The following is a 20,444-nucleotide window of genomic DNA, read 5'->3' as shown; positions in this document are numbered from 1 at the left end:
TGCCCAGGGAGGTGGTGGAGTCACCATCCCTGAAGGTGTTCAAAAAGGGATTGGACGTGGCACTTGGTGCCATGGTTTAGGTGTCATGAGGTGTTGGGTGACAGGTTAGACTTGATGATCTTTGAGGTCTTTTCCAACCTTACTGATTCTATGACTTCATGTCACTGGTAATTGGAGCTATGCTGTGCTCTCTGTCATGCTTCTAACAAGTTGACTAAATGTAAGCAGGAATCACATGGTTGTATGAACCTGTCGTGGGTTGAGGGGAAGGCCTCAGCCTTCTCCCCCCCACAAAGTGAAGGAAAGAAAATAACCACAGCTAATCACAGCCGGATGAGCAAAAAGGGATGCTGTATTTACAAGCAGTATTAAGAAGTGCAGGGTATATACACAATTTACAGTGTTTACAATATATACACAGAAACATATAGCAAAGTAACACAGGAATGAGATTCTCCTCCCCCGCCAGGAGGAGGGCTCCCCCCCATACCCCCTTCTCTCCCCTTTTTCCACAGAGAGGGTTAGAAAGAGAGAAAAGGAGCAGTTGTTAATTAAAAGCAGTTATAAATTAGAGCAAAATGTTAGTAGGTTTTGCAGGCCTCATGCTTATCAGTCCTAGGTCAGTCTGGCAGAGAGCCTAGAAGCCACAAGCTGCGAATGGGAGGAGGGAGAAGTGCCCACTGAGGAAAATCTCAGTCGCATTCAAAACTTAAACTTGCACTCTACCAATCCACCAATGAAATTAGTTTAGACCTGTCTTTTGTTTACAAAACATTCAGTCACAGTGTCCCTTTCTTAAAGGTGCAGCCTCAAACGGTCACAGAACCTTGGTGGGACCTACACTTTCTTATGACTTTAAAAATCAGTAGAGATCTGTATGTTCAGGCTTCTCTTGAAATAAGTACCTGCGAAATTTGCACAAGATGTTACTGCTTACATTCCCCCAATCACAGAATCAACCAGGTTGGAAGAGACATCCAAGACCATCAAGTCCAACCTATCACCCAGCCCTAACTAGTTAACTAAACCATGGCACACAGTGCCTCATCCAGTCTGGTTTTAAACATCTCTAGGGATGGTGACTCCATCACCTCCCTGGGCAGCACATTCCAATGGCTAACAACTCTCTCTGTGAAGAACTTTCTCTTCACCTCAAGCCTCAACTTCCCCTGGTGCAGCTTGAGACTGTGTCCTCTTGTTCTGGTGCTGATTGCCTGGGAGAAGAGACCAACCCCCACCTGGCTGCCACCTCCCTTCAGGGAGTTGTAGACAGCAATAAGATCTCCCCTGAGCCCCCTCTTCTCCAGGCTAAGCAACCCCAGCTCCCAGCCTCTTCTTACAGGGCTTGTGCTCCAGACCCCTCCCCTTGTAGTCCTTCTCTGGACATGTTCCAGCATCTCAACATCTTTCTTAAACTGAGGGCCCCAGAACTGGACACAGGGCTCAAGGTGTGGCCTAAGCAGTGCTGAGCACAGGGCAGAATGACTTCCCTGCTCCTGCTGGCCACACTGTTCCTGATCCAGGCCAGCATACTACTGGCCTGTTGTGACAGGCAGTGGTGTTTATAGAAGAGCTGGCAGGACTGCAGAGAGAGTTTCTAGGTGCCCCAAATATGCTTGATTGCATTCAGTCTTACAGTGACGGAAGCAGTAAAGGATTGTACTTTCTTGTAGTCTCCTGTTAATTATAGATTTGCTCTTCTGCACTTCTTGGATGTGTACATGGTTATGTAGCTGTTTTTCTTTCTCTTCTTGAAATCCATTGCAGCCATTGCTGTTCTCAAGGACAAGGAGCCTGGCTCATTCATTGTTAGAGACAGTCATTCTTTCCGGGGAGCATATGGGCTGGCCATGAAAGTTGCTACACCACCTCCTTCTGTGCTGCAGTCAAACAAGAAAGGTACTGTATGCTTTCTGTCATTCACAAGCCTTACACACTAGGAAGTCCTTATTACTGGGTAATAATCTGGAGGAATATCCCCTCTTGTAGTAAGTGCAACTTAGTTTGCAGGCTTCAGTTGTTAAAGGAGACTGGGTAAGATGTCTGTAGTGGGAGAGAAACGTATGTTTACTGTGGCTGTGCATGTGTTGTACCTTATCAACCAAAGAAAAACACATTGTCATCTCAATAATGGATCCTCCCTAGCAACCAAAAGCCTACACTGGATCTACATACCATTGTGTACAGCTTTTGCTTGACTGAAAAGTTCAATAGTTTTGGCTCTGAGGTTTGGGTTTGAGACAGCTCTACATTAGATATAAATCTGAGGAGGTTCCCTAAGGAAAAATGAGTTGTTTAAAAGAAGTGTTCTTTAAAGGAGAATTTCTCAGCTCCTGTGCTTTCATGTATAACTTGTGGCTCATAGCTGTGAAAGGTAAAATGAGAAAAACATAGGGAAAGCATCAATCAGTTTATGGAAATTCAGCTGCCAGTTCCTGTTGTGTTCTTGGCTTGATTTGTACTGCTGCTGCTGCAAGGGTAGTTGGGTGGCTTTCATTGTTGCTGTTTTCCTTTGACAAAGCTTATTATGTCTCATTAGTGCATGGTGCTTGGTGAGATAGGCAGCTGAGATCCCAGGAAAGAAGTGATTCTCCATGTTGTAGTTCTGGAAGTGTGGTTTTGTCTAGGGTTGGTTGACTGGCTGGGTGTTGATTTGTTTTATTTTAAGATTTCCTTGTTACCCTGGGGCAAGGTTAGTGATCCACCTCTATCAGAGTAACTCTGTACAAATTCTGTATCTGGTTAATATGATACCTTGAGACAATTTGTAATACAATTTTGCCATGTAATCCTTTTCTTATTGCCTAGAAAGGTCAACAGCACCGCTGCAGTGAAAACAAGATTGGTGGTGCTCTCCACTAGGGTGATGACAGCAGCAACAAATGGGTGAATGGAGAGTGGCTATAGGTGTTTCTAGTTAATAATTTTCTTTTTTTTTAATCAGACCAACAAAATCCAGAAGACATGAAAGTTCAAACTCTACTAGCTTTTAGGAGACAGTTTATGTTAGTTGTACCACAGGCAAGTAGTAGCAGGAGACAATTTCACATGATACTTTAGCATTCTTCCTCTTCTCACTCTGATACTTAGCTTTTTTTAGTTTCCACTGTTTCATCACAGAAGGCATCAATCTGTTCAGTCTCCTGCACTGTTTCTTGTTCCAGGCTTCTCCATCCTTCACACACTTCTAATAATTTATTTTTAATAGTCATGAGAGCAAAATGGCAGAGAGTAAGCTATTTGAAAAGGTGATCTTTGCAGTGTTTGCTTGTAGTTTTGCTATCCAGATTAATGTGTTCATCTGTGTTAGCTTGAAAGTCAACCCTGGATGTGGTGCTTCCTGAACTGTGGCTGAGTCAAAGGGAGCCTTTGTGTTTGTGGCTCCTTTGTTCAGGTTTGAATGGTTGGGTAGCTTTGTCCCTCTGCTATGAAGTAACCCTTTATTTACTTGGAGAGAGAATCAGTTTGTAGGCGAGTGTGCATTACTGTGAGCACTGTGAACCAGTCTTTCAAGAAGTCATGAAGTTGTCTTAATTATATGTGTGCATATGTGTGTGTGTGTCTAGATTGAAAAGAACGCTAAATCTCAAGGGAATTTTCATGTGCCTCTTGGCTTTGCAATCTCCTCTTTGTTATTACATCCCACTTAACAGCTTCAATTTGTCCTAGATTCCTGAGAGATAAAAAATGTCTTTAAAAATATAGTAAAACCTGAGTGTATCATGTAATTGTTTGCTTTCAGGAACAAAGACTTGAAGTTTTAAAATGCTTGCAGTTTTAGTCTAAAGTTCACTGTGAGACGTGGCACTGAGAGACCTTTGTGTAGCTAAGAGTGATTGCCCATTGGAATGGGCTGCCCAAGGAGGTGGTGGAGTCGTCGTCATTGGAGGTGTTCAGGAGGAGACTTGATGGGGTGCTTGGTGCCATGGGTTAGTTGTTTGGGTGGGTTGGATTGGTTGATGGGTTGGACGCGATGATCTTGAAGGTCTCTTCCAACCTGGTTTGGTTTATTCTAATAAATGGTTTATTCTAAGTCTTCTGTTGTTTTAATCTGGGAAGCAGAGTTCTACCAGCAGAACTGTCACTAGAAATTGAAGTGTTTTATCACACTTTTACTCCCTTGTCACATTGGATACAAGTTTTTCTAACAGGCAAGTTTTGCCTGGGAATTTTCCCATGAACGCTTTTGGACCAAAACTCTGCAGTTTATTGAAGTGAGTTTTTCACTTCTCACTTTAGTACAGATTTTAAGTTTAATGTTTTGCTAGAATTTTTTATTTGAAACAACTTTAATGCTGTTAATTTGTAGAAAAATTATAACTAGTTGATAATCTTGCTAACTGTAAGGGGGTGTGGGCTAGATGACCCTTAAAGGTCCCTTCCAAGCTGAATGGTTCTATGATTCTCTAAGTTCATCAGAATTTCTAACAATTAGTTTTTCAAATCACTCTTCATGTCTGTAGTTGGGACCACACTTGGACATTTTGCACACCTGTTGTATATTTGAATGCCAGTCTCTTAGCATTAGAACCCCCTTCCCTCTCTGTGTTTGAAGTGAGCTCTTTGCTTATTTGGTTTTGTGCAAAATGGCCTTGGTGCTGCAGCAGGGCAGGTCTGATGCATCCTTGCAGGCTGTATTTAAAACATTTGGTCATAATGTGGAAAACTGCTTCATAAACACCTGCTAATCTGTGAGCCTGTTGGTTTGTTCATGGCTTTTCTTCATGAGCTTTCCTTTTCTTTTCCAACACAGCTGGAGATTTGTCAAATGAACTTGTAAGGCATTTTCTGATTGAATGCACTCACAAGGGGGTACGCTTGAAAGGATGCCCAAATGAACCATATTTTGGTAAGTGCTGTGAGTCACAGGGAGGCAGAGAATGGAAACAGTTTGCTTTTGCCAGGGCTCTTTTGTAGACTTGGATGGTGTGCAAATGAGAGAATGTTTTGCTCAGGTCCTGATGATTTCCGTAACACTTTTAAGATGATAGCTTATACACTGTGACCGTTTGAGGCTGTGCCTTTAAGAAAAGGACAGTACTGGGGCACTGTGGCTGAATGTTTTGTAAACAAAAGGCAGGTCTAAACGAATTTCATTGGTAGATTGGTAGAATGCAACTTTAAGTTTTGAGTTTGACTGAGACTTTCCTCAGTTGGCTCTTCCCGCCTCCCTCTCCAGCTCGTCTGCTTTTAGGCTCTCTGCCAGACTGACCTTGGACAGATAAGAGTGTGGCCTACTAACACTTTGCTTTAATTTATAGCTACTTCTATTAACAATTGCTCTTTTTCTCTCTTTCTAACCCTCTTTGGGGAAAAAGGGGAGAGAAGGGGGTACAGGGGGGGAACCCTCCTCCAGAGGTGTGGGGGGGGGAATTTTCATTCCTGTATTATTGTTTTTTCACTTTGCTGTATATTTCTGTGTATATATTGTAAATACTGTAAATTGTGTATATATATCCTGCATTCCCTAAAAGTTGCTTGTAAATATAGCATTTTCCTTTTTGCTTCTCCGGCTGTGGCTAGCTGTGGTTTTTATTTCTTTTTCTCTCTGTGGGGGGAAAAGGCTGGGACTTTCTCTCTAACCCTCGACATACACCTTAAGTATACGTGCAGGGTATTCTAGCATAGATGCACATGACCAGGCTTGAAGTGGTCAAGCTTGCCTACCACTACTGATGCTGCTCAGACAGCTGAGCTGGATGACTGTTACTGAATTACACAGTGCACTAAGCTGGAAAGGACCTCTAGAAGTTACCAAGCCTCACCATGGATGTCTCCAGGAATGGGGCCTCAACCACCTCCTTGGGCAGCCTGTTCCAGTGTTCCACCAATCTCATAGTAAAGAACTTCTAATGTCCAATCTATGTCTGCCCTTCTCTAGTTTAAAAGTGTTGCCCCTTGTCCTATTGCTACATACACTTATAAACAGTCCCGTGTCCCCCCCCCCAGCTTTCTTAGAATCATGGAATTGTTTCAGTTGGAAAAGGCCTCTAAGATCATCAAGTCTAACTGTCAACCTAACATCACTATGGCCATTAAACCCTGTCCCAAAGTGCCATGTCCACATATTTCTTTAACACCTCCAGAAACAGTGACTCCATCTCCCTGGGCAGACTGTTCCAATGGTTGAGCACTCTTGCAGGAAAGAAATTTTTCCTAATATCCACACTGAACTCTCTTGGTGCAACTTGAGGCCATGTCCTCTCCTCCTATCACTATTTACTTGGGAAAAGAGACCAACCCCTGCCTCACTACAACCTCCTTTCAGGGAGTTGTAGAGAGCTAGAAGGTCTTCCTCAGCCTCTTTCTCTAAACTAAAGAACCCCATTTACCTCAGACACTCCTCTCCAGACCCTTCACCAGCTTTGTAGCCCTTCTGTGGACATGCTTCAGTCCCTCAATGTCCTTTTTGTAGTGAGGGCCTCAAAACTAAATTCAGTATTTGAGGTGCAGCCTCACCGGTGCCGAGCACTAGGGAGCAGTCCCTATTCTAGTTCTGCTGGCCACACTATTCCTGATCCAGGCCAGGATCCTCTTGGCCTTCCTGACCACCTGAGCACACACTCGCTCATCTTCAGCTGCTGTCAATCAGCACTCCCGGCTCCTTTTCAACCAGGCAGGTTTCTAGCCACTCAGTCCCACACCTGGAGCATTTCATGGGGTGGGTTGTGAGCAGCAGTGAGGTTGTGTTTTGTTAACTGTGATTTTTCTCCAAATGCCTGGTTGCAGTGTTCTGTATTTGTTAGTAAACAGCACTGAAGGATGGGTTTTTGTACAGACTGATGGTTACGCTGTCCTCATTCTTCAGAGTATGGCCAGGCTTGCTGACACCCAGGATGACTGATGTTTTATTATTGTAATTAAGCCAAGCCCAAATCACAGAAGTGACTGAATAGAAAAGGAAGATTGAATAGAAAGTGCTACATACATCACTGCTGCGTAGAGGCAGAGCTAAGAGGCAGAGCTCCTTGCTCTTTCTCTACCTCATCACATAGCATTGACTGCTCTTACTGTACTCATGTAAGATTTTCCTACATCTACTGTGGCAGAATTTAAGAGCATTGAAGGAATTCACTGACCTCCATACTGGGTTTGTCATTTCTGTGTTTTCATCATTTAAAGCTAAGCCATTCAGAATTTGAGCAGGGAAAGGGAGCATACGATTGTGATTAGTGAGTTTGAATACCTCCAACTGGGACAGTGCTGGGAAACACAAATACCCTAAAGCTGACAGAACATCTTGGCTTAGGTGCCAAGAGGATTTTTTTTTTTTAAAGGGCAGGGGGGAGGCCACTTGGTCTTTAAAATACTTGAGTGCCAGCATGCCTGATAAGCATTATTCTTGTCTGCCAAGTTAACTGTGCATATCTTGTTACTCTTCTGACCACAGGTAGCTTGACAGCTCTGGTGTACCAGCATTCAATCACACCACTGGCATTGCCCTGCAAGCTTCTCATCCCAGACAGAGGTATGCTTGTTAAAGTACCGTAGAGATACACTCAACCAAGTGCTGCTTCCAAGTGCCAGTGTCTGAAGGCTGGTGAATGTGCCACAAGTTGAGATCTAAGCAAGAACTGACAAGGAAGGAAGCTGTGTTTTCATTCAAGGTGGTTCTCCAGTACTGCTGATGGCTCTTACCCAAGCTGTGGTTGTGAGCAGACCAGTACTGTGATGTTCCAGTCAGAAATAGTGATGCCTTGTGGAAAGCTGTGAAGTAATCTAGTGTGGAGAAAGAGAATTGTATTTCTCAGACATGAGTTTATGCCCATGTATGGTTAGATGTAAGCACTCATTTAGGTCTGACTGGCAAAAGTGCCTTAGGGAAGGCAAAATAGGTAAAGAATAGAAGGTGCTTTGAGAGTGACACTGGCAAGAAGGAAATAGCAACTTCCCCAGGTCCCAGTGTTGTTTAAGTAAAAGGTCAAATAGCCTGTGTTGCATGATGGGACTGTAATTCTCATTTTGGTTATGGTGATTTCATTAACCACTCCAGGGAAACAACAAAATGTAGTTGTTCCTGCCCCACAATTCAGTTGTCTCTTACTCTCCCACAATGAAGTTAACACCAGATGTGTTCTTGAAATCTTAAACATGCCTATGGTTTTCTACTGAACTCCTTACACTTCTGTTACAGGCCATATGTCAGCGTTCAAACATACACTTTGAATTATATAAATACATTAATGAAACCATTTTAGCACAAAAAGATGTTCTGGTGGTTGTGAACAGAGATCTCTTTATATGGCAAACCAGTGTGCTTGGTGGGCTTGTTATCCTTATCCTCCTCACCTAAAATGGAAAGCTCCTTCTGTTCTGGCAGAGGTGCAGATCTGAAACATTTGCTTTGACCCCAATAAACATGCCCCAATGAAACTTTATTTTGGGTTTCTTTTTGTATCTGATAAATCATGCAGTTTAAGGTCTTCTGTGGTTAATAATACTGGGTGCAGCACATGGCAGGTTTGTAGCATTTGTGTAGATGAGCATGTGATATTCGTCACATTACTGCTCTTTCATTTGAATGATTCAAAGGCAGCAAACATCACATTAAATGCAACAGATGAGCTGTTTTACATGCATTTATATAGCTGAAGCAACACAATGGAGAGTATTCTCACTAATTTTAAGAGAGGAGATAAAGGCTGAATGCTATCACTACACTGCTGTCTGAATAGTTGAGAGGTTTGTTTTCTACACAGGTATGAAGAAAGAAGGATTATTCTGTCATCTTTGGAATCAAAATGCAGTTCATTCATTTCTTCATAGAAACACAAAGTCTTTGCACCTAATTTAGTGTGAATTATACACATTAAATGAGATAGTTGAATTGTGCTGTGTAAAAGATGTTGAGGTTGTAATGAGCAACACAGCTGCTTGTGTTGTTTTAACATGACATGCAGTGTGTTCCTGAACCATAAGATATGTAGCTATGTCTTTTACTGTCAGGAAATAAAGGCTGAACATCCCTGCAGCAGCACTGGAGGCTAAAAAAACTGATGCAATACAAACCCTACGTTGATTAATCTAGTTGCAGGTACAAGATTGTTTCATGTTTTTGGCAGCTAAACTCATGCATGACTGTGTGTTGATTTGTCAAATCAGGTCCAAATGAGACATGGACAGTCATAGACAGTGTTCTGTGTTTTCAGATCCCTTGGAGGAGATAGCAGAAACCTCTCCACAAACTGCTGCAAACTCAGCAGCGGAGCTGCTCAAACAGGGTGCAGGTCTGTTCAACTTTTTCCTTGCATTTGACTTTTGCCAGATTTTGTATGTTGAAAGCATGGGAGAGGCTGGACCAAAGGATGTTGAAAGCCCCTGTACTCAGCACTGGTTAGGTCACATCTTGAGTCCAGTTCTGGGCCCCTCAATTTAAGAAGGACATTGAGACTCTTGAATGTGTCCAGAGAAGGACAAAGAGGCTGGGGCGAGGTCTCGAGGAGAGGTCTATGAGGAGAGGCTGAGGGAGCTGGGGTTGTTTAGCCTGGTGAAGAGGAGGCTCAGGGGAGACCTTATTGCTGTCTACAACTATCTGAAGGGAGGTTGTAGCCAGGTGGGGGTTGGTCTCTTCTCCCAGGCAACCAGCACCAGAACAAGAGGACACAGTCTCAAGCTGCACCAGGGGAAGTTTAGGCTTGAGGTGAGGAGAATGTTCTTCACAGCAAGAGTTGCTGGCCATTGGAATGGGCTGCCCAGGGAGGTGATGGAGTCACCGTCCCTGGAGGTGTTCAAGGGGGGATTGGATGTGGCACTTGGTGCCATGGTTTAGCAGTCATGAGGTATTGGGTGACAGGGTGGATTTGATGATCTTTGAGGTCTTTTCCAACCTTATTGATTCTATGATTCTATGAAAGGCAGCAGTTTAAATTCAGAGTGCTGTGTAGAAGTGCACGTATCCTGCAGTGTGAGGATATGTACCAGGTTCTTTCTGTTTTCTGCAACCAGCTCCTAAGTTCTACAACTGTTTGCTTTCCAGTCATGTCTTCCACGAGAGTAGGAGGTGCACATGGGTTGGTGCCGCACAGCAATTTTTAGCCTGTGACATTGCTTTCATAACTGATGAACTTACAGAAGGTATTTTCAAGATGTGGCTTCAGGGGTTGATAAACTATGTCTGAGGTTGGCAAACAGGAACTAAGGGAAGTGTTCAGTAGGGGTAAATTCTCAGCATAGGGTTCAGCAGTACCACTGGCAAATGCTTTCTGTCCCATCAGTCTGAAAAACAGTTGAAAACTTTGCCCTGTGCTTCACTTGATGCATGTGTTGTTAGGAAAGGTCCAGTGCGTTTTGCATTGGGCTGTTTAATGCATTCTCATGCATACTGCAGCACTCATTGGGGCAAGTTAAATTGTTTTACAATCATATGCTTGTAGTATCATTTTGCTTGGGAAAGACTTTTAAGATGACTGAGTCTAACCAGTATCTAACTCGACCAAGTCTGGGGTGAATCCATGTCCCTTAGGGCCACATCTCTGCCTCTTTGAAATACCTTCAAGCATGGCAATTCAACCATCTCCCTGGGGAGCCTGTTCCAATCTTGGAGAACCCTTTCAGGGACAAAATTTCTTCTCATATCCAGCCTAAACCTCCCCTGGTGCAACTTGAGGGTACTTCTCACCATTGTTCCTAGGGAAAGTAGACCAATATGCACCTGGCTTCCTTTCAGGAGAGCAGGATCTCTTCTCAGCCTTTTCTCCAGACTAAACAATCCCAGGTCCTTCAGCTGCACCTCACCAGATATGGTCTCCAGAACCTTCAACAGCTTCATTGCCCTTCTCTGGAGACACTGCAGCACCGCAGTGTCCTTGGAGTGAGAGATCTGAAACTGAACCCAGTACTCAAGGTTTGGCCTCACCAGTGCTGATCCAGGGGGAAGATCACTTCCTTTGTCCTGCTGACCACACTATTGCTGATCCAGGCCATGATCCTGTTTGCCTTCTTGGCCACCTGGGCACACACCCATCTTCATCTGGCTGTCAGTGAACACCCCCAGGTCATCTTCTGCTGGACAGCTTTTTTCACCAGGAATATATTACCATGAATGTATTTCTGTGACAGAAGAAGCCTGACAAGGTTGCCTCCAAATAGTGTGATGCTCTGCATTGGTACCATCTATACTGCTCTCCAATAGCTGCTTATCTGCTTTCTTTGTGTGCAGTTTGAGCCAACGAGTCTGAAAATGTATGGTGGTGTCCTAGCACTCTGGACATGGTGTTCTGAGTGCCACTTCACAGTCTCAAAGCTGGCCTTACTAAGAACTCAGCCACCGTGTAATTCCCCTGTACAGTGCGCATATCCAGGGCATCTTGTCCATGCCCTTCCATGATTCTTGGTCCTCAAGCTGCTGTGAATTTTCTCATGACTTGTCTACCTGATTAGTCATGTTGGAGCAGGAGAGTATGCTACATCTGCCACTCTCTTTTGGCACCACTGGAGTCGCAAGCAGAAGTGTTGTGGCTAGATGTGCCTTTCTGTGAGCACTGTGCCTCATTGCAGTCACCCATTCTAGGGCAGCTGCCAAGCTGAGCATCTCTGGAGAGAATGTTGCTCTTTGCTTGTGCAGCAATCTGCTTTGACTTAAAAATTTGAAGGACCACTTGGAGTGTTGTCATCAGGCAGGAATGTGTGGCTGAGGCAACTGCAAGCCTTTGCGAGGCTGTGCCAGCAGTGAGCACATGTTGACCTCTCTGGCAGCCAGCACTGGTGGTGTTTATTGTGGCAAACGGGGAAAAAATCAAGTAGAATGGATTTTATTTTTAAAGAACTTCCCCTCTTGAAAACACAGCAAAAGGAGCATGTGTTGGTGTCTCCTCACTCAGGCAATGATTTTCAAAGGAAAAAATACTGTTTACTTCAGTTGGGGCAGGAGTCAGGTAACTCCCTATGGAGGCTGTCACCTCGTGGGTCATTTGTGGAACTTAGTACTGTTTTTATCCCTGTTTTGTTGTTTTTAAAGAAGGATTTGGAAGCTGAATATATATAAATAAGATGGGAGAGATTCTTAGAGGGATTTTGGCCTTAATACATCATTTCCCACTGATTCTCCATGTTTCAGAGGTCCCTCTCCAGTCGTAACAGCATTCAAGTTGTGAGGTTCCAATACTGAGGTGCAGACCCAAAACATGTAAATTGTTGCTTTTCCAAGTGTTTGAGCTTGTGTGAGCACCTGCAGTTTAGTCAAAACAGATGCACTTCTTCCCTGCATTGCTCTACCCCACCCTCCTCCTGCTCCACAAGTAAAAAGAAAATTTTCCTAGAATGATTGCTTAATAATAGCTGTCTGAAAAACCTAATGAGCATTCACAGTCATTATCTAAATTCAGAAGCTGACCAGAAATCCTTTCCTTCTTTGAGAGTAAGAGTTGAAGACTAGAAACTACACAAAGAAATTACTTTTCTCTGGAACACACCTTGCTGTATTAACTTTCCTCATGGCAACATTTTCTCCCCCAAATAATTCCCAGGGTTTCTTATCTGTTCCCACTAATATAGTCAAGGGACTAAGCCTTCTCCATAGGGCACATTCCCAGCCTAAAAGCAAAACAAAAAGTCTGTTGGTGCCAGTGTTTAACAGCAGATGTTTCTCTTGCTCTAGATTGCAACTAAGAAGGGTTTTCCATTTGAAAACCAAATTTAGAAGTACATTAAAAATTACTTATACCACATCTTCCTGGTAACAAGGGATAGGGCAAGAGGAAATGGCCTCAAGTTGCACCATGGGAGGTTTAGGTTGGATAGTAAAAGTAACTTCTTCACTGAAAAGGTTCTCAAACACTGGAACAGCCTTCCCAGGGAGGTGGTTGAATCCCCATCTCTGGATGTGTTTCAGAGGGGTAGAGACATGGCACTGAGGAACACGGGTTGGCAGCAGACTTGGTAGAACGAGATATTGGTTGGACTCAACAATCTTAAAGGTCTTTTCCAACCAAAATGATTCTGGGGTTCTACAAATAATTCTAGTAGTGCTATCTAATGATAGTAATTAATACTGCATAATGTTATATGGCACTGCTACCATGTAGGGCTGTACAATTCTATAGTACTGCTGTATAATGCTGCTTTTTTTAGTGCTCACTGCAGATTTTGAGACCAGTTATAAAAATTAACTACCTCAGAAACCTGCGAGCTTCTGTTTTATAGAGATACTTCAGAAGTTGTTAATACCTCCAGAAGAAGACCAGGGCTTTTAAAAACAAGTGTGTGCTGAGGTAAAAAGTAGACCTGAAAATATGTAAGTCAGCAGTTTTTCTCAGTGTGGAAGTTGTTTTGTTTGCCCTAAAGCTGCTAAATGTAGAAACCACTGTGGAATTAATGAAAAGTGAGTTTTGCAGTAAGTCGTTTATTATGAGGTGAAAACATTCTTGTCTTGTCTAACAAGTGAATGTTTTTCTTTAAATACCATTTGAAAGTCTAAAATACATGAACCCATGGTTCCAAAATGTGTATTTTCTTACTGGCTGCTGTAACTGACCTTAAAAGCAAGCTATCCCCATTCTGTCCCCTCAGGAATGCCTTTGCTGGTGTAATACCCACAAGTGGCCTCTTGGCTGCTGTCTTGTATTTATTTAAATGCCAGGATCTGGGGGTAACAGATAAACACAGTCACTGGCTGCAGTGTAAAACTATTATAAACAAAGGCCTAGCATCTCCAAAACCATAGTCTTAAACTATGAAGCAAGAGTGGGACCAAGTGAGGCACAGGTACAAAGTTTGGTAGTTTGCTGTCATTCTTCCCTCTTTGCTTTACTAAGGTGGCAAATGTACCTTTGGTTTGGTTTTGCTGAGAAGATAGCTGTTGTCTTGCTATTGGGTAATCACCTCTGAAAGTCTTTGCCCTCTCTCATTACAGCATGTAACGTTTGGTACCTGAATTCAGTGGAGATGGAGTCCCTCACAGGCTACCAGGCAGTGCAGAAAGCCTTGAGCATGACACTGATGCAAGATCCTTCTCCCATCTCGACTGTTGTCCATTTCAAGGTGTCTGCACAGGGAATCACATTGACTGATAATCAAAGAAAGTAAGCATGAGAGGGATGGGAAGGGAATATCCCACTTCGTCTCCAATAAGTGTTGGCTACTCTTGATTTGATTGTTCCAGTTACATTCTGCAGTCTCTGTCTCAGAGGGTGACAGGATTGTCTGAAGAATGATGGTGACAGTGTCAGCAGCTTCTACCTCTGTAAAGTCACTTTGTCACAGCACCTTTTTTTCAGTGTCCTTCCTTATAAAAAAGGGAAAGGAAATGGCTTTGGCAGCATGTGAAAGTCCAATAATGAATCTTCAGGGTGTCTTTCACCAGGATCACTGAATAGAGTTGGCCTAAGCAGACACTATCTCCAGGATTTGTAATAGTGCTTTGAATAGCCTGTGAAATACTACGATAAAAAGTTAATTTCTAATTACTTTGTACCAAATGGCTATTAAGTCTATCACCAAAAAAAGCAAAAGAGGGGAAACAGGATTTCAGTATAGGTTAAAAAATTAGAAGTGCCAGACTAATTGCCATGGGATCTGCAAGCATTTATAGCAGATCAAGGGCAAAACCTTCAGCTGTAATGCTCAAGAGTGCTTGTATTTTTAAACTGTATCACATCCTTTATGAGTTCGGTGAAGTTGCACTTCCCAGTGGTGTATCTAAAGGGACAGCTCTCAGAAAACTTACATTTCATACTTCTAGTTCTTTTTCTTAGCTTGAGGGTCAGGGGTTTTTGTGATTCCAAAACTCAACATTACCCTTCTAAGTATGGATTTCCTTGGTTGGATCAGTTCAGGTGGCATTCGAAAACCACTTGGGGATAGCAAAAAGAATATATTGTTGTTATTAAATTCAGACCAAATGTGATTTATATTTCAGGACTGTTTGTTGTTCAAAACTTCAAGCATCTGAACTATTCCTAACATTAGTTTTATTTCTTCCTTTGCAGACTCTTTTTTCGGCGACACTACCCAGTCAACACTGTTATTTTCTGTGCTTTGGATCCACAGGATAGAAAGTAAGGAAGATGAGCAGTGTTTATCATACGTTGTTTATATTGTTGGTGTAAAGAAAACACACAAAACTAACGTAGATTTCATTTTTATTTCTTCATTCCTTGTTTTGGTTTTGTTTTTTTTACTGCTTGCTCGATGGACAACAAGATGGATGAAAGATGGCCTTTCTGCAAAGTAAGTGGCACCTGTCTGTATTTCTTTTAACTGAATGTTTTAGGGGTATCATCCATTTCTTAGTGCTCTAAATTACCTTGGTCAGAGGTGTGGAAGGAAAAGCAGCTGTTCAGAGACAAAAGTCTCTCTGCTCACTGTAATTAGACTTGAATTACTTCATCTGCACCTCTTCAAGTCAGGGCCTTATTATATGACATGCAGAGCCAGAGCTAGCCTGGTTTATTTGGACTGCAGATCAGTGATTTGGCTGACATTTCAGAAATGAAAACTGAGCCATTTGCTACTCAGTTTTGTGTTCCACTTACGCAGCAACACTGAAACAAGCTTACTTGTGTAGTGTAGACTGATAGCTTGTGTCATTTGTGTCACTTAGACTGATAACTTTATAAATCCCCCACAGGGCACATGGGTGTAAATACTCTCTGGTGGTATAGGCGTGTGATGTAAATCTGTCATTACTGGTGCATTATAAAGTGATTTCTTTTGAAGGCAAATGTCATTGTCCCCACATCAAGAAAAGAAAAAGCCTAACCAGAGAGAGCTCAGGCACTGCTTTCTAAAAGAAACAAAAATAGTTGGTTTAAGTCCTTTTTCGAGTACTCTTTTCACTAAGATGTGTGGCCCCCAAAACCTTTCTTCAGTCAGGTTGAATATGTCCTCAGGGTCAGCAGCATGTCCCTGAAAGAAAGCAGTATGGGATGTGATATAGACAGAATGGAAGGAAGATTCTGAGATTCTGTCCATGCTGAGCCACTCAGGAGCTCCAGTTGGCTGGGGCATCTGGACCACTGTGTTTAGCAGTCCCACAGCTGAAGTCTGGTCTGTGCTTTTGGTTTCAGCTGTGTATTTTCTGCTGTTTTAAATGAGGCAATGGCTGTTCTCTGACACAGTGCTGCTGTTGTCCTTGCAGAGTGTTTGGGTTCGTTGCCAGGAAGCAAGGCAGTGCCACAGACAACGTGTGCCACCTATTTGCAGAGCATGATCCAGAGCAACCTGCCAGCGCTATTGTGAACTTTGTATCAAAGGTCATGATTGGATCTCAGAAGAAGATCTGATGCCTTTCCACCCTTGTCTCAGCGTTCTTCAGCGATGTAACTGAAGGGAAGCACTTTGAGAGGGAGAAAGCCTTTTCAGCAGCAGCATCTGAACCTTGTCATTCCCAAGAAGGAAAGCAGAGGACAGTCATCTGCATTGTGTTTGCAAGAGTTCAGCCTTTCCTTTGAAGATGCCTCTTGACTTAACAAAGCATTTCTTTGATTTTTATATCAGAGGACAAAACAAAAGAAGCTGGGTGCCACCCAGACCCATATAGCCCACACCTGAATGAAGCATAAATTGGAAACTTTTCTCCTGAAGGGTTTCTGGTGTCTTTTCACATGCTATTTCTCATCATTTATTGGAGCAGAAGCACTCACTAGGCTGTGCTACTTTCTTTGTGCAGAAAATGTTTTGTATAACCTTCACAAAGACACTTGCCTTAATTGCATCAATGGTAGCTATAGGCCTTGCCAACATGCTCTGGAGAAATAATGGTCTGTGGAAGACTATTTGCTCTTCTCTTTGGGAACTGAATGGAGAAAGGGGGAGGTGTATGTGAAGAGGAGGTTTGTGCAAGTTGACTTCTTGTGAGAAAGAAGTGGCAATGTGGAATTTTCAGGGACATTGCTCTGTATTTAGTGTTGAGAAGGCTGAGCTGGTTTAGTTTGAAAAATAAGGAAGAGGTGGTGGAACAAAAAAAAGGTTGTGTGGAATTCTAGCCTGTAGTTGGGGGGGGTTTGTATCATTCTTGTTTTATACAGAGAACTAAGATTCTGTATTTTAATAATGGAAAGATAAAAAGTGAGGGAAAAGAAAGAAGAAAATTTTATAATTTATATATTTTTACCTGTGTCAGATTATTTATAGTAGTTCTCAGATCTTGGTATGTCTTGCAGATATTCTCAAACTAGATCATAATTGAGCACTATTTTGCATAAGTAAAAGTGTGACTGGCCTGTGCCTTGTTACACACAGCAGTCTCGTATTTTGGCTTTTGTCTCACAGTGACAAGATGTTTCCCATTTCCTGTCTCTCATACTGTCTTGCTAGTAACATTTGTTCCCCCCACCTAAAACACCATTACATTTATGCATTCTTTTGACCTCCTTTTTAGTGGAGTTGTAGGTGTTTCTTTTTTTAATTGTTTTATTTTTTTTATCTGTATTTTTTATTCATAATGTCTTTTTAATTATGCCTTGAGGCAGGAAATCCAAAAGGGAATGGAATTGATTTCGTTAACTCTGTCCTAGTTCTTGCAGGCATTTATGGGATGATTTATCCGACCCTCCCAATTGTGCATATCTCTGTACCTTCCTGAACACATGGTTGTTTTTAACACCTAACAAAGTACTACTTATCATTACAGGACACTGATGCAGGAAGAAGTGACAGTGGAAACCTTCACAAGCAGAGCAAACTGCTGAGGTCTGCTGTGTAATTCCTACTCGCTCCAAACCAATCGGTACTAGACCCCCATACTGGAATTCATGGTAGCAAAGCAGTTTCAGTTTGACAGGGCTGAACAGTTTTCTTTGCCTCTCTCTTTCTGATGTCTGTCTGTCAATATGATGTTAATAATCTGAGGAATAAAATGACATGCTGAATTCAGCATGCCATTGAGTGAGGCACTGGATTGACTAGGAACTGTATGCACTTAGAGGATTTAATCCTTTTTATCCACTTCTACTAAATAATGGTTAAATGGAATGGGAAACTCTAGCTGGGCTGTATACTAAGGTTTCATCAATTTGAGCTACATTTGTCTATTATGAACTATTAATTGTTAGCAGATCTTTTCCTATTTCCTAACATACTGGGACCATAGAAAGCTTATTCAGTGACCATAGCCAAGGTGTTACTGAATTATTTGTGTAACTGAATTTTATATAAATGATCTTACACTTTTTAAAAGGGGAGGGGGAGACATGGGGACAGGGAGAAGAAGAGAGAGAAGAAAGATTTGAAGTTTAATGTATTTGGATGAGGAAGTAGTGCGTTAGTAGCAGTGGGCGTTGGATGTGGGTGGAAGGGTGAAGCAATCCAAGGTGTGGTAGCTACTGTTGAAGCAATGAAGGCAAGTGCCTCTGATTTGTACCAAATAATTTTGTTCTTCTGACACAGAGGTATACTGCTTAAAGGGTGTTCAAATACCATCCAAAAAAAAAAGTGCAGTTCTTCCTGCTAGGAGCTTTGATCCTTTGGAAACATGAGAGGAGAAGTTCCCTAATCTAGAAGTTGCCTAATCTAGTCAACCAGTTGGAGCCCATTGAATTGCTTCAGCTGACATTTCAATTAGATTTAAATCTCAGTTAGACGGTTTAAATCTGATGCATTGTGAGAATTGAAATGAGGAAGGGTTTTTTACTATATTTTTTCACTTCTGTAGATGATAGTTTAATTTTTAGTGTCTCTTTGTTAGACACCAAGTGTTGGCCTTTGGGCTGAAGATAGTCTTGTCTTTTCCCAGGTATTATTGTTTCCATTCAGGGCCTTACATTTATTCCTTGTGCTTTCTCAAGGCCTGCTGAAGTCCAGGGCATAAGGAATTGGATGCTGACATTCCCAGTGTTTCTTGGGGGTTCAGGTCCGCTTGGTAAGCGCGGGGGGGGGGAAAGAAGTTGTCCTGTTTCTAAGGGAGGTTTTGTATTATGCATTCCTTTTAGATGTTATATTGCCACATGCTTTTGCTTTTTAATGAATTAAAAGAAACACACAAAGCAAAATAGTTCAGTATGTACCATTTTGTAGTGTGTAGAAAGACACCCACCAGACTGATGTCCATGGCAAACACGAGGCTAAATAGTTAATACAGCACTTTCCTTCAAGGTTTTTGGTAGATGTGTATATGCAGTTTTGTAACTGAGGGCAGCAAGATGACACATGTATTTAGCCAGACTCCTATTAACCTGCTTAGTAAATGTACTACTATAATCGTACAGTGTTAACCCACAAAAATGCTAAAAGCCATGTTGTTAATTAAATGGTTTCCCTGTATCCAGCAGTATAATTAAAAATTCAATGTTTCCTTCTTGGATTTACCTTGTAGTGAAGATTTATTTTGGGTTGTTCTTTTTTTTTTCCTTTTTCTTGAAACTGTGTAAGAAGCTTCAAAAGATCTCCATTATGTAAATGAATGTTCTATAAATCCCTTGTGTAGTAATTTTCTCTGCTCTTCAGACACGGCCTCTAATTCAGATTATAATAAAATTATGAATGTCAAATGTCACAGTGCGGTGTTACAGGGCAGTCTGTTCAGAGAGAAGACCACCTTGGTGAGGTAAGAATAGCTCAGGTGCTGAAGCAGGGCCTCACTTTCATCTCTTTTCCTTGGCACGTAAGAGGAAAAGGAAATGATTATGGCATCCAAACCAGCTCTGTGCAGGTATGTTGGTAAGCAACCAGCTGTGCCAAGGGAAGTTTACGCTTGAGGTGAGGAGAAAGTTCTTCACAGAAAGAGGAATTGGCCATTGGAATGTGCTGCCCAGGGAGGTGGTGGACTCGCCATCCCTGGAGGTGTTCAAGAGGGGATTGGACATGGCACTTGGTGCCATGGTTTAGTAGTCATGAGGTGCTGGGTGACAGGTTGGACTTGATGATCTTTGAGGTCTTTTCCAACCTTATTGATTCTATGATTCAAGGGGTTGACTTCACAGGGGTCAGTGTTAAAGGGTCAGGCCCAGTTAAATCACAGGAGTTTCCTAGTTCATTTGTGGTTGTAATGGTGTCAAAGCACCTTTTGCCTGTGTAATGTAATGGTTTGGGAGTTTACCACCCCATTAACAAAAGCTCAGCTCGCTCAGTTGGGAAAGCAAATGGAAGCTATATTTACAAGCAATAACTGCACTCTGCAGTGGTGTGCAATGAATATGTACACATATACAGTATTTCCAATATTATACAGGTATTTACAATCAGAAAACAGCACAGAAACTGCCCTGAACCCCTAATGGGATCCCAAAAGGAGTGGGGAAACTGCTCCAGCTCTCCCCTGCTTGCCCCGCCCCCCCCTCTTTATGTTTAATTAGAAGGAAAGAGAAGTTAGGAGGCTCAAAGCATCGTTAGTGTTCTTATCTCAAGGTTAGCAGATAAGATCTTTCTCCAGTGAAGGAGGCTCAGCAGCCCAAGATAAAGGAAAGGAAAGAATGTGGGAAATGAGACTGCTAAGTGTCCCCTTCACACATCTGGCCAATGAAATTTGTTTAGAAGAATCTTTTGTTTTCCTTTTTACACCCAATTGTGAA

General features: G+C 42.3%; 1 protein-coding gene across 9 annotated transcripts in view; it reads left to right on the top strand.

Moving 5' to 3' along the window:
* TNS3 (tensin 3) overlaps positions 1-19,429 on the top strand; it is a 247,229-nt gene extending 227,800 nt beyond the window's left edge. For 8 of the 9 annotated variants that reach the window (XM_068152603.1, XM_068152599.1, XM_068152601.1 and 5 more), the window contains 8 exons: positions 1,768-1,899; positions 4,754-4,849; positions 7,391-7,468; positions 9,150-9,227; positions 13,850-14,018; positions 14,925-14,993; positions 15,139-15,165; positions 16,076-19,429. In XM_068152603.1, the coding sequence (XP_068008704.1) occupies positions 1,768-1,899; positions 4,754-4,849; positions 7,391-7,468; positions 9,150-9,227; positions 13,850-14,018; positions 14,925-14,993; positions 15,139-15,165; positions 16,076-16,220 (794 nt within the window). In that variant the 3' untranslated portion in view covers positions 16,221-19,429. Of the gene's footprint in view, positions 1-1,767; positions 1,900-4,753; positions 4,850-7,390; positions 7,469-9,149; positions 9,228-13,849; positions 14,019-14,924; positions 14,994-15,068; positions 15,166-16,075 lie in introns of all 9 variants that reach the window. The other variant, XM_068152600.1, reaches the window with a different exon arrangement.
* Positions 19,430-20,444: the final 1,015 nt, after the last annotated feature.

The sequence above is a fragment of the Melanerpes formicivorus genome, unplaced genomic scaffold (assembly GCF_026170545.1).
Source record: "Melanerpes formicivorus ecotype bairdi unplaced genomic scaffold, bMelFor1.0.p_v2 SCAF_24, whole genome shotgun sequence".
NCBI lineage: Eukaryota > Metazoa > Chordata > Aves > Piciformes > Picidae > Melanerpes > Melanerpes formicivorus.
The sequence above is the reverse complement of the archived record's forward strand: the minus strand, read 5'-3'. Positions and strand labels throughout refer to the sequence as shown.